The sequence below is a fragment of the Chiloscyllium plagiosum genome, unplaced genomic scaffold, assembly GCF_037043375.1.
Source record: "Chiloscyllium plagiosum isolate Xiang-an unplaced genomic scaffold, Cpla_swu_hap1 HiC_scaffold_36, whole genome shotgun sequence".
Taxonomy (NCBI): Eukaryota; Metazoa; Chordata; class Chondrichthyes; order Orectolobiformes; family Hemiscylliidae; genus Chiloscyllium; species Chiloscyllium plagiosum.
In genome coordinates this window covers 42,018,257-42,031,481 of record NW_028270174.1, presented here as the reverse complement: position 1 = coordinate 42,031,481, position 13,225 = coordinate 42,018,257, and the positions used below count along the sequence as shown (strand labels likewise).

General features: G+C 42.9%; 1 protein-coding gene across 1 annotated transcript in view; it reads left to right on the top strand.

Moving 5' to 3' along the window:
- The window catches only part of LOC122539320 (immunoglobulin J chain-like), a 59,705-nt gene extending 53,787 nt beyond the window's left edge, over positions 1 to 5,918 (top strand). Inside the window, exon 4 of the mRNA XM_043674024.2 lies at positions 5,430 to 5,918. Coding sequence (XP_043529959.1) covers positions 5,430 to 5,649 — 220 coding nt within the window. The 3' untranslated portion in view covers positions 5,650 to 5,918. The remainder of the gene's footprint in view (positions 1 to 5,429) is intronic.
- The last annotated feature ends 7,307 nt before the right edge of the window (positions 5,919 to 13,225 follow it).

Below are 13,225 nucleotides of genomic sequence, written 5' to 3'. Positions count from 1 at the left end.
AACGCTAGTCTGCAGTGTTTAAAGCTAGCCTGCAGTGTCTAACGCTAGTCTGCAGTGTTTAAAGCTAGTCTGCAGTGTTTAACGCTAGTCTGCAGTGTTTAAAGCTAGTCTGCAGTGTTTAAAGCTAGTCTGTAGTGTTTAAAGCTAGTCTGCAGTGTTTAACGCTAGTCTGCAGTGTTTAAAGCTAGTCTGTAGTGTTTAAAGCTAGTCTGCAGTGTTTAAAGCTAGCCTGCAGTGTTTAACGCTAGTCTGTAGTGTTTAAAGCTAGCCTGCAGTGTTTAACGCTCGTCTGCAGTGTTTAAAGCTAGTCTGCAGTGTTCAAAGCTAGCCTGCAGTGTTCAAAGCTAGCCTGCAGTGTTTAAAGCTAGCCTGCAGTGTTCAACGCTAGTCTGCAGTGCTTAAAGCTAGCCTGCAGTGTTTAAAGCTAGCCTGCAGTGTTTAACGCTAGCCTGCAGTGTTCAAAGCTAGCCTGCAGTGTTCAAAGCTAGCCTGCAGTGTTTAACGCTAGTCTGCAGTGTTTAAAGCGAGCCTGCACTGTTTAAAGCTAGCCTGCAGTGTTTAACGCTAGTCTGCAGTGTTTAACGCTAGCCTGCAGTGTTTAACGCTAGCCTGCAGTGTTTAAAGCTAGCCAGCAGTGTTTAACGCTAGTCTGCAGTGCTTAACGCTAGCCTGCAGTGTTTAAAGCTAGTCTGCAGTGTTTAAAGCTAGACTGCAGTGTTTAAAGCTAGACTGCAGTGTTTAAAGCTAGACTGCAGTGTTTAACGCTAGTCTGCAGTGTTTAAAGCAAGCCTGCAGTGTTTAAAGCTAGTCTGCAGTGTTTAAAGCTAGTCTGCAGTGTTTAAAGCTAGTCTGCTGTGTTTAACGCTAGCCTGCAGTGTTTAAAGCTAGTCTGCAGTGTTTAACGCTAGCCTGCAGTGTTTAAAGCTAGTCTGCAGTGTTTAAAGCTAGTCTGCAGTGTTTAACGCTAGCCTGCAGTGTTTAAAGCTAGTCTGCAGTGTTTAAAGCTAGTCTGCAGTGTTTAAAGCAAGCCTGCTGTGTTTAAAGCTAGTCTGCAGTGTTCAACGCTAGCCTGCAGTGTTTAAAGCTAGTCTGCAGTGTTTAAAGCTAGTCTGCAGTGTTTAAAGCTAGTCTGCAGTGTTTAAAGCTAGTCTGTAGTGTTTAAAGCTAGACTGCAGTGTTTAACGCTAGTCTGCAGTGTTTAAAGCTAGCCAGCAGTGTTTAAAGCTAGACTGCTGTGTTTAAAGCTAGACTGCAGTGTTTAAAGCTAGTCTGCAGTGTTTAAAGCTAGCCTGCAGTGTTTAACGCTACTCTGCAGCGTTTAAAGCAAGCCTGCAGTGTTTAAAGCTAGTCTGCAGTGTTTAAAGCGAGCCTGCAGTGTTTAACGCTACTCTGCAGCGTTTAAAGCTAGACTGCAGTGATTAACGCTAGTCTGCAGTGTTTAAAGCTAGCCTGCAGTGTTTAAAGCTAGACTGCAGTGATTAACGCTAGTCTGCAGTGTTTAAAGCTAGCCTGCAGTTTTTAACGCTACTCTGCAGCGTTTAAAGCAAGCCTGCAGTGTTTAAAGCCAGTCTGCAGTGTTTAAAGCTAGTCTGCAGTGTTTAAAGCTAGCCTGCAGTGTTTAAAGCGAGCATGCAGTGTTTAAAGCTAGACTGCAGTGTTTAACGCAAGTCTGCAGTGTTTAAAGCTAGTCTGCAGTGTTTAAAGCCAGTCTGCAGTGTTTAAAGCTAGTCTGCAGTGTTTAAAGCTAGTCTGCAGTGTTTAAAGCTAGTCTGCAGTGTTTAAAGCTAGACTGCAGTGATTAACGCTAGTCTGCAGTGTTTAAAGCTAGCCTGCAGTTTTTAACGCTACTCTGCAGCGTTTAAAGCAAGCCTGCAGTGTTTAAAGCCAGTCTGCAGTGTTTAAAGCTAGTCTGCAGTGTTTAAAGCTAGCCTGCAGTGTTTAAAGCGAGCATGCAGTGTTTAAAGCTAGACTGCAGTGTTTAACGCAAGTCTGCAGTGTTTAAAGCTAGTCTGCAGTGTTTAAAGCTAGTCTGCAGCGTTTAAAGCTAGTCTGCAGTGTTTAACGCTAGTCTGCAGTGTTTAAAGCGAGCATGCAGTGTTTAAAGCTAGTCTGCAGTGTTTAACGCTAGTCTGCAGTGTTTAAAGCGAGCATGCAGTGTTTAAAGCTAGTCTGCAGTGTTTAAAAAACTAAACTGCAGGCTAGCGTTAAACACCGCAGACTAGCTTTAAACGCTGCAGAGTAGCGTTAAACACTGCAGGCTAGCTTTAAACACTGCAGACTAGTGTTAAACACTGCAGTCTAGCTTTAAACACTGCAGTCTAGCTTTAAACACTGCAGACTAGCTTTAAACACTGCTGACTAGCTTTAAACACTGCAGGCTAGCGTTAAGCACTGCAGACTAGCGTTAAACACTGCTGGCTAGCTTTAAACACTGCAGGCTAGCGTTAAACACTGCAGGCTAGCGTTAAACACTGCAGACTAGCTTTAAACACTGCAGACTAGCGTTAAACACTGCAGACTGGCGTTAAACACTGCAGGCTAGCGTTAAACACTGCAGACTAGCATTAAACACTGCAGGCTAGCGTTAAGCACTGCAGACTAGCGTTAAACACTGCTGGCTAGCTTTAAACACTGCAGACTAGCTTTAAACACTGCAGACTAGCTTTAAACACTGCAGGCTCGCTTTAAACACTGCAGACTAGTGTTAAACACTGCAGGCTAGCTTTAAACACTGCAGGCTAGCTTTGAACACTGCAGGCTAGCTTTAAACACTGCAGACTAGCGTTAAACACTGCAGACTAGCGTTAAACACTGCAGGCTAGCTTTAAACACTGCAGGCTAGCTTTGAACACTGCAGGCTAGCTTTAAACACTGCAGACTAGCGTTAAACACTGCAGACTAGCTTGAAACACTACAGACTAGCTTTAAACACTGCAGACTAGCGTTAAACACTGCAGACTAGCTTTAAACACTGCAGACTAGCTTTAAACACTACAGACTAGCTTTAAACACTGCAGACTAGCTTTAAACACTACAGACTAGCTTTAAACACTACAGACTAGCTTTAAACACTGCAGACTAGCTTTAAACACTACAGACTAGCTTTAAACACTGCAGACTAGCTTTAAGAACTGCAGACTAGGGTTAAACACTGCAGACTAGCGTTAAACACTGCAGGCTAGCTTTAAACACTGCAGGCTAGTGTTAAACATCGCAGGCTTGCTTTAAACACTGCAGACTAGCGTTAAACACTACAGGCTAGATTTAAGCACTGCAGACTCGCTTTAAGCACTGCAGACTAGTGTTAAACACCGCAGGCTTGCTTTAAACACTGCAGGCTTGCTTTAAATACTGCAGGCTAGTGTTAAACACCGCAGGCTTGCTTTAAACACTGCAGACTAGCGTTAAACACTGCAGGCACACTTTAAACACTGCAGGCTAGCTTTAAACACTGCAGACTAGCGTTAAACACTGCAGGCACACTTTAAACACTGCAGGCACGCTTTAAACACTGCAGGCTTGCTTTAAACACTGAAGGCTAGCTTTAAACACTGCAGACTAGCTTTAAACACTGCAGACTAGCTTTAAGAACTGCAGACTAGCGTTAAACACTGCAGACTAGCTTTAAACACTGCAGGCTAGTGTATTCACCGCAGGCTTGCTTTAAACACTAGCAGACTAGCATTAGGCACTGCAGACTAGCGTTAAGCACTGCAGACTAGCGTTAAGCACTGCAGACTAGCATTAAACACTGCAGACTAGCGTTAAACACTGCAGACTAGCTTTAAACACTGCAGGCTAGCTTTAAACACTAGAGACCAGCGTTAAACACTGCAGGCTTGTTTTAAACACTGAAGGCTAGCTTTAAACACTGCAGACTAGCTTTAAGAACTGCAGACTAGCGTTAAACACTGCAGACTAGCGTTAAACACTGCAGACTAGCTTTAAACACTGCAGGCTCGCTTTAAACACTGCAGGCTAGCATTAATCACTGCAGGCTAGCGTTAATCACTGCAGGCTAGCTTTAAACACTGCAGGCTAGCTTTAAACACAGCAGGCTTGCTTTAAACACTGCAGACTAGCGTTAAACACTGCAGACTAGCTTTGAACATTGCAGACTAGCGTTAAACACTGCAGACTAGCGTTAAACACTGCAGACTAGCTTTAAACACTGCAGACTAGCGTTAAACACTGCAGTCTAGCTTTAAACACTGCAGACTAGCTTTAAACACTGCAGACTAGCGTTGAAAACACTGCAGTCGAGTTTGAAACACTGCAGACTAGCTTTAAACACTGCAGACTAGCGTTAAACACTGCAGACTAGCTTTAAACCCTGCATGCTCGCTTTAAACACTGCAGACTAGCTTTAAACACTGCAGACTAGCTTTAAACACTGCAGACTAGCGTTGAAAACACTGCAGTCGAGTTTGAAACACTGCAGACTAGCTTTAAACACTGCAGACTAGCGTTAAACACTGCAGACTAGCTTTAAACACTGCAGACTAGCTTTAAACACTGCAGACTAGCGTTGAAAACACTGCAGTCGAGTTTGAAACACTGCAGACTAGCTTTAAACACTGCAGGCTAGCTTTAAACACTGCAGACTAGCTTTAAACCCTGCATGCTCGCTTTAAACACTGCAGACTAGCTTTAAACACTGCAGACTAGCTTTAAACACTGCAGACTAGCTTTAAACCCTGCATGCTCGCTTTAAACACTGCAGACTAGCTTTAAACACTGCAGACTAGCTTTAAACACTGCAGACTAGCTTTAAACACTGCAGACTAGCGTTGAAAACACTGCAGTCGAGTTTGAAACACTGCAGACTAGCTTTAAACACTGCAGACTAGCTTTAAACCCTGCAGACTAGCTTTAAACACTGCAGGCTAGCTTTAAACACTGCAGACTAGCTTTAAACACTGCAGACTAGCTTTAAACACTGCAGACTTGCTTTAAACACTGTAGACTAGCTTTAAACACTGCAGGCTAGCTTTAAACACTGCAGACTAGCTTTAAACACTGCAGACTAGCTTTAAACACTGCAGGCTAGCTTTAAACACTGCAGACTAGCTTTAAACACTGCAGACTAGCTTTAAACACTGCAGACTTGCGTTAAACACTGCAGGCTTGCTTTAAACACTGCAGACTAGCTTTAAACACTGCAGGCTAGCTTTAAACACTGCAGACTAGCTTTAAACACTAGTTTTAGCTTTCGTTTTTGACTTTATATTATCTCTAAATTCCTCTCTTAGCCGTGGATGTTTCCCCCTCCTTAATATAAGAGTATTGGCACATGCTAAATGAATTGGAATATTAATACGAAAAAATATTGACTGCGTATTTGGTCTTTTTTGAACATTTAATGATAGTGCACAGTCAGTACTATGTATTTGATAACAGTTGTATCTCTAATAAATATCTTGTTACAGCTGCAAGAATTGTGGTCAAGAACAATCTCCAGAAAAACCTCAGTGCAATCCCAAACGTCCGCCCACAGATGAATGCTATGCCCATGATGACCAATCATGCAGTGACTATCGGCGTCGCTTCGGACCTGTTAAACACTTCAAGGAACGCTGGACTCAAAAGCCTACGGAGATGCCTCTTCATGCAACAGTAGATCCAAATTCTTTTTCAGATGCTCCATAAATTGTTCTAAAGATGTAACGAATAACTGCTCCTGTTTCTTTTACAGCTCTCCCTTTGCCATAATGACATTTTGCCTTCATCAAACAGAAAATAACAGCTTGAGCACTGGCTTCATAATAAACACTGCTTTCTGTATCATGTAACATCTGTATAAATGTATCATGGTTTGTTACACAGAAACAAAAAAAAATTGAGACAATGCGAAAATGATAGCACTAAATATTGTTTTCTACAAAACTATGTTACAACAATTAAAACATATAAAACTATAGTAAAGAATGTTTTCAGAAAAGAACTAAACAACTTGGTTCATCAAACAACCACATTTCCTCCATGACCCTATGCAATCCTTTCTGACAAGACCTTCATCCAAACTATTGAGACTGCTATGAAATAATTGGGTCAGCAAATCTTCTCCTTTCCAGCAATGGAGTTCAAGCATATAATTGTCAGAAGCGCTATTTTCCTCACAGAATTAGCTTTACTCCAATTGTACTTACACATGAAGCACTCAACTTTATTTCTAGGTCAGACGAAGGTGGAGAGAGGTGCAACGTGGGAAGGTTTAAAGAAAAGAGTTCAGGAACAGAAAACCACAGCAGCTGAAAATGTAGGGAAGGGTGACAGCGTACACCAGAGTCAACTGAACAAAGTTTCTAAGGCATAGGGCACGGTCATGGAGAAATGAGTGAGGGAGGTAGAGGATTTTGACACCAAAGCATGGAAGGCAGGAAGCTATCAGTGATCAGCACAAACAGCAGTGATAAATGAGTGGGTGTTAGTACTCAAAAGACAAGTTCAGTTGAATCACAGAAGATCAATGAGGAGAGTGCTGAAGCAACAGGTGTGGTTGAGAATTTCAATCCTGGTGGAAATGTCATATGCTGATAATGTATTAAAGGTCAGAGGTATGTGATCTTGGTAACTGAGAAGCCATTACAATAGCAGCTCAGCTCATGACCAAACAGGACTCTGTTCACTGGCTCCAGCCTGATGATTCAGAAAAACAAAGCACCTCTCCGATGTCGGGGTGATGAAAATGAGGTTCCTTTAAGATTTGATGTCAGGCAAGTTCCAAATAATGCAAAACAATCCAGGGTCATGACAGAGGTAATATCAGATCTTATCAACACAAATGGGAAGAGGTAAAGTTTTGAGAGTTTTGACAATAAGATAAGCTGTTTAAAATAGAGAGGCATTGTCAGAACGAGAGGCTACGAAGGTCAGTGAGCAGGATGGAGAGTAATGGCTTCTTCATCAGGGCAACCCTTGCCCTCTCTGACCTGTGGCTCCACGATTTGTCTGCTTTGTCATCTGAGGGCATACAAACATGAAAGCTGGCAAATGGCAGCCACGTTTCAAAGAGATATCAAGAGAGTAGAAATTATGACACATTTTGTCTATGCCACGCATCACTTTTTTGATGTGAGCAGTTCAGAGCACCACATCTTAGCAAGGATATGTGAACTTTGGAGATATGCGATCCTTTGATAGGAATGCAACCTAGATTCATGAGAAGATATGTGGACTCCAAGAGTTAAATTATAAGGAGAGATAACACAACTAGGATTGTATTACCTGACATCTTTAAGATTAAGACAATTTGATGATGGTATTAAGGGAACAGATGAAAATCAAAACGGGTGAATTTCTCCTCCATGAGCTGTTGAGAATAATGGCTAGGGTGATGATTTAATTGGGTGAGCAACCAAAAACCAGATTCTTGCCATCATGTAAATTCTTACAATTAAATTTCCCCTCCTTAGATGGTGAGATTGAGCAGGTCACGAAAAGCTTATCTGTATTCATTTGCATCTCAATAATTACCCAATAATTACCCAACTCACCCAATAATTACCCAATTCATCCTATTAATTCCCACATTAAGAAACCTGACGGCTCAAAATATCAACAGCAAAAGCTAAGTGAGTACCTAGTGAAGCCAACCCTCCGAGTTGAAATGGACAAGTTCATGACTTTGCCAGCCATTTTATTTTGTGTCAATTTATTTGGAACTACGTCAACTGGAGTAGGTGCTTCCATGGTCACTGGCCTAGACTGTTCATCCACGCAACTGGGCAATGGCAACTCCTAAACTTCAGAACACACCATTAGCTGGGCTGAGACAGCATCTCTTGGATTCCAATTATCATGCCAGACAGATTGAAGCATAATCTCTTGGTGTAGAGATAGCATGAGCAGACATGGTGAGCTCTACATCTTCAGACTTTTACCTATTGCTTTAGCAGAGAGAAAGAGACTGGCACTTTCTGGCCTGTGGACAGTGTTTTAGACACAGAGGGACAGACAGGAAACTTGAGGCTCCAGAAAATAGTGATGAGTACATGCTAACAGGGTTGCTGTGTGGCAGGGTGCTGCATCAACATTAGAGCTACAGCATGTGCCAGCAGCTCATGGGGAAAGCAGACTGCAAGCGCTTGAATAGAATTGCAATGTGTGAATAGTTGAGGCTTCCTCTGTAAATGTTTTTAATGCTAGGATAGTTACTTTTTTGAACAGTAAAGGAACTAAGGGTTATGGAGAGAGGGCTAGTGAAGCTCAGGCCATGGAAAGATCGGCCATGATCCTATTGAATGGAGGAGCCTGCTCGAAGGGCCGGACGGCCTACTCCTGCTCCTAGTTCTTATGTTCTTATGTGTAAAGTCAAAGGGGAGGACTCTTTAGTGAGATGAGAGTGGACAGCCAGTCAAAGAGTACCGCCATGTTCTGTCCATGGTCGGAACCACTTCTTTCTTTTCGTTCATCTTCATTACTTTCCTGGCCACTCCTCGTGTTTGACAACATATTTACCAAAACTCGCTTCCACAGACACATCTCGTTCCTCAGCGACTGCTTCCAGCTCAGACCCACACCACATGGATTCCAACTGAAGTTTCATCCTTTGTGTTTCGAATCCGCCCAGGATTACAGGTGACGGACAAAGATCCTCAGACAGCTGGCCTCATCGCATGCTGCCATATGTATACTCTCGACCTCTCTCTCCATCAGCATTGCCTCAAACTGCCCCCAAGTTCTACTTCTTCCTCCGGCTCGTTCAACATTCGAACAATAAGCTTTTTCTCTTCCTATAAGGCATTAAGGAATGCAAGCTGCAACAGCTCAGAGATACCCACAGCCCTCTGGAACATCCCACCCCATTCTCTTCCCTCCGTCTCCATCTCTTCTCCTAGCCCCAGCGTTTGTCAGCTGTCTACTATCCCTTCTGACCTTCGCACTGATGCTCAAAGTCCTATACTCAGCAGAATGAATTTTGGGCATGACTTGACGTTGAACTCTTCTTCTGACGCCTTTGCCTCTGTGCCCATTTCACTGATGTTGTCTGGTGTAATGAGCTTTACATTGAGGAGACTGAGCTCATTATCACTCCCTGGACTATGACTCAACCATCAAATATCAGGCAACGCAACCATAACAGTCACTTAGCTCGTCTGGGGATCTCCCTCCACTTCCAAACAAGAACAGGCAAGGAGTCGCTGCTGAACAGGGGAGATGGCCCGAAATGCATATGTTTTGATGCCAGAAGTAAAGGAGGCAAGGTAGATGAACTCAGAGGTTTGGTTAGTACTTGTAACTATGACATTTATTGCAATTATGGAGATTTGGCTGAAAGAGGGACAGGACTGGATGCCCCAGCATTTAGATGTTAGATATCTGACAAAAGGGGATGGGCGACACTGCTGCCTCACAGTGCCAGAGACCTGGGTTCATTTCCTGCCTCAGGCAACTGTGTGCGTGGAGTTTGCACATTCTTCCCGTGTCTGTGTAGGTTTCCTCCGGGTGCACCGGTTTCCTCCCACAGTCCAAAAACATGCAGGTTAGGTGAATTGGCCATGCTAAATTGCCCGAAATGTTATGGGAAGGGGTAAATGTAGGGGAATGGGTTTGGGTGGGTTGCTCTTCGGAGGGTTGGTGTGGACTTGATGGGCCAAAGGGCCTGTTTCCACACTGTATATAATCTAAAAAAAAGGTTGGGGGGGGGGGGATTTGCATTACTGGTAAAGGAGATCTCACAGCTGTACTGAGGTCTCGTGTAGGGGGGCAATATGGGTATAACTCAGGAACAGGAAGTGTGAAATCACAATGCTTGGGGATATGCTACAGGCCTCCCAACAGCCAGTGGGACATGGAAGAGAGAATATGTAGACAGATTTTGGAAAGATAGAAAAACAGCAGGGTTGTTGTGGTTGGTGATTTTAACTTCCCCTATATTGACTCCAGGTTGGTATCTGTGATCTTGGAGGCTGTGAAGTATGAAGAACAAAGAACAGTACAGCACAGTAATAGGCCCTTCCACCCTCCAAGCCTGCACTGACATCTTTTGTCCTTCCATACCAAAACTGTCTTCACTTACAGGATCTGTATCACTCCACTTCCTTCTTATTCATGTATTTGTTCAGGTGTTTCTTGAATGCTGTTATCGTGCCTGCTTCCACCTCCTCCCCTGGCAGCACATTCCTGGCAGTCACCAGCCTTTGTGTGAAAAACCTGCCTCACACATCGCTTTAAAACATCCCTCCCACACCTTGAACCTGTGTCCCCTAGTAATTGACTCCTCCACTCTGGGTAAAAGCCTCATACTTTCCATGCTATCCACAATCTTATAAACTTCTATCAGATCGGCCCTCAACCTCCAGCATCCCAGTCAAAACAAACCCAGTCTATCCAAACTTTCTTCATAGTTAAAATGTCCCATACCAGGGAACATCCTGGTAAACCTTTTCGGTACCTTCTCCAAAGTATCCACACCCTTCTGATAGTGAGGTGATCAGAAATGTATGTAATATTCCAAGTGTGGCCTAACTACAGTTCTATAAAACTGCAGCATGACTTGTCTATCCTTGTACTCAATGCCCATTTCAATGAAGGCAAGCATGCCACAGTCCTTATATTTCTTCCTTATCGACCTGCACTGCCATCTTCAGTGATCTGTGGACATGCATACCCAGATCCCTCTGCATAACAATGCTCCTAAGGGTTCTGCCATTCACTGTATAACTTACACCTCTAATGGACCTTCCAAAATGTATCACCTCACATTTGTCCAGATTAAACTCCATCTTCTCCAACTGATCTATACGCTCAGTATCCACTGACAATCCTCCTCACCATCCTTAACACCACCAATCTTTATATCATCCGCAAACTTACTAATTAGGCCAGCTACATTCTCCTCCAAACCACGAACAGCAGAGATCTCAGGACTGATTCCTGTGGAACACCACTAATCACAACTCTCCATTCCCTCTGTCTCCTATGACTCAGCCAGTATCTTGCCAGCTCACCCGGATACCATGTGACTTCACCTTCTGTACCAGTCTGCCATGAGGGACTTTGACAAAGGCCATGGAAACAATATCAACTGCTTTTCCCTCATCAATCATCTTCATCACCTCCTCAAATAAACTCAATCAAGTTAGTGAGGTACAACCTCCCCCACACAAGACCAGGCTGTCTGTCGCTAATCAAGCCATTTGCTTCTGAATGCGTGTACATCTTGTCCCTGAGAATCTTTCCCAATAACTTCCCTACCACCGACATGAGGGTCACAGGCTTGTAATTTCCAGGATTATCCCTGTTACCCTTCTTCAACAATGGGACAACATTGACTATTCTCCAGTTCTCTGTGGCCAAAAAGGATATAAAGGTGCCTGTTACCAGATTGAAATAGTTACTGTTTGATAGTAAACTTATCAATTATTCTGTTAAATCAACCAGTAGAATTAAGTTAATCCAAGTTCCTCTTTCTTTTGTTGTATTTTAACTATAGCGTTTGAATAAATTGCGTTTTGCTTATCATCAGGTAGTTTAACCAATCAAATTGCATCTGGAACACAGCACTTGACATTACAATTAAAATAAGAAAAAGTGAGGATCTAGGCGACCTTCTTAACATATTTTGAGCCATTCTGGTCTGGTCTGTAACAATGATTCTTTGTTAACTAAAGATATTGAGGGGTATGCGTCAAAGTGGGGTGTATGGAGCTAGGTCACAGAGCAACATTGTCATGAAGGGTAGTGTATACTCAAAGTGTTAAAAAGACCTGCTCCTTATCTTACTAAAATGCTGACAGGATGAATTCACTTGACAAAAACAATAACAACTGATTATGTTCTTGTCTTAGATGTAGTAAAACATCCCAAGTAGCCTCATGGGAGCATTATCAAATGGAATCTAACATGGTCATGTGGTAATATATCAGGGCAGATCAACAAAAGCTTAGGCAGAAAAGGATATTTTTGTGACAGCCATAAAGTAGGAAAGAGTGGAAGAGATTTTGAATGAATCCAGAGGTTATGCCCACAGCAGATGAAGGCAAGGATAGTCACGTTCAAGTAATTAAAATTGAAGATGTGCAAAGGGTTGGTATTGGAGAAGCAGAGGGTTTGGGCTAGAAACAATTATGACGATAGGGAGGAGCAAAGTCATGAAGGGATTTGAGAATAAGGATATAAACCCTTGTGTTCTAGACATGAAGTAACTTGAAATCAATGTAAGTCAGCAGAAAGGGACATTCCCTCCCCAATCTTACTGGGAAGGAATCCAACCTTTACAGCTGCACCTTAAGAGTATTTTTTTTTCCACACTTCCTGCTTCACTTGTAGCTGAGAAACACATTGGTCGTTTGGGATAGAGAAAAATACAATTGGCAGGGACATAAATATAATGAACAAAGTGGTCTGCCTTATCACCCCAGTGAACCTTTCAGTTTTGAAGCATTTTCCGAATCCATGTCTGAGAGTAATTTTCAAACAATAACTCAACCTCGTGCTGTGGTTGATAAAATCCTTCACTAAATGCTGCATGCACTTCATAGATGTTTGAGTAAGGCTTTATAGCACTCACCATTTGTATTGTCCTGCCCAACTCACACAGTATCTTATAATGGACAAACGGCACCAGTAACATCCCACCATTTCCAAAGGCAACAGTTAAACTTTATGAAGCAGCATGACTTTTTCAGTCAAGTCAGCACTTGCTCACACCTTGTTAAAGTGCGGTCATTAAGTGCAGTGCTGGTTATATTGTTACATTTACTAGTTTTCAATTGATCTATACACCAATTCTAAAGCATCACATGATAGAACGATGTACAGGAATTGTAATCATTGTTGATTGTTGGAAAAACCCATCTTGTTCAAAAATCCCCTTCAGGGAAGGAAATCTGCCATCTTCCCCTGTTCTGGCCCACATGTGACTCCAGACCCACAGCAATGTGGGTAACTTTCAATTGCCCTCTGAAATGGCCTAACAAGCCATTCAGTACCAATCATTTCAATGTCCCAAAGAAATGAAACCAGGTGGATCACCTGGCATTGACCAGGCACCCAGAAAAAACAGTGGCAGAAACAGTCCTGTTGACCCTGCAAAGACCTCCTCACTATCACCTGAGTCTGCAACAGGTGAGAGGGAACCAATAAGAGGAAAAAACATACTCGATCTCATCATTGCCCATCTGCCAGCTGCAGATGCATCCATCCATGACAGTATCAGTAAGAGTGACCACTGCACTGCCCTTGTGGAGACAAATTCCCACCTTAACATTGAGAGTAACTT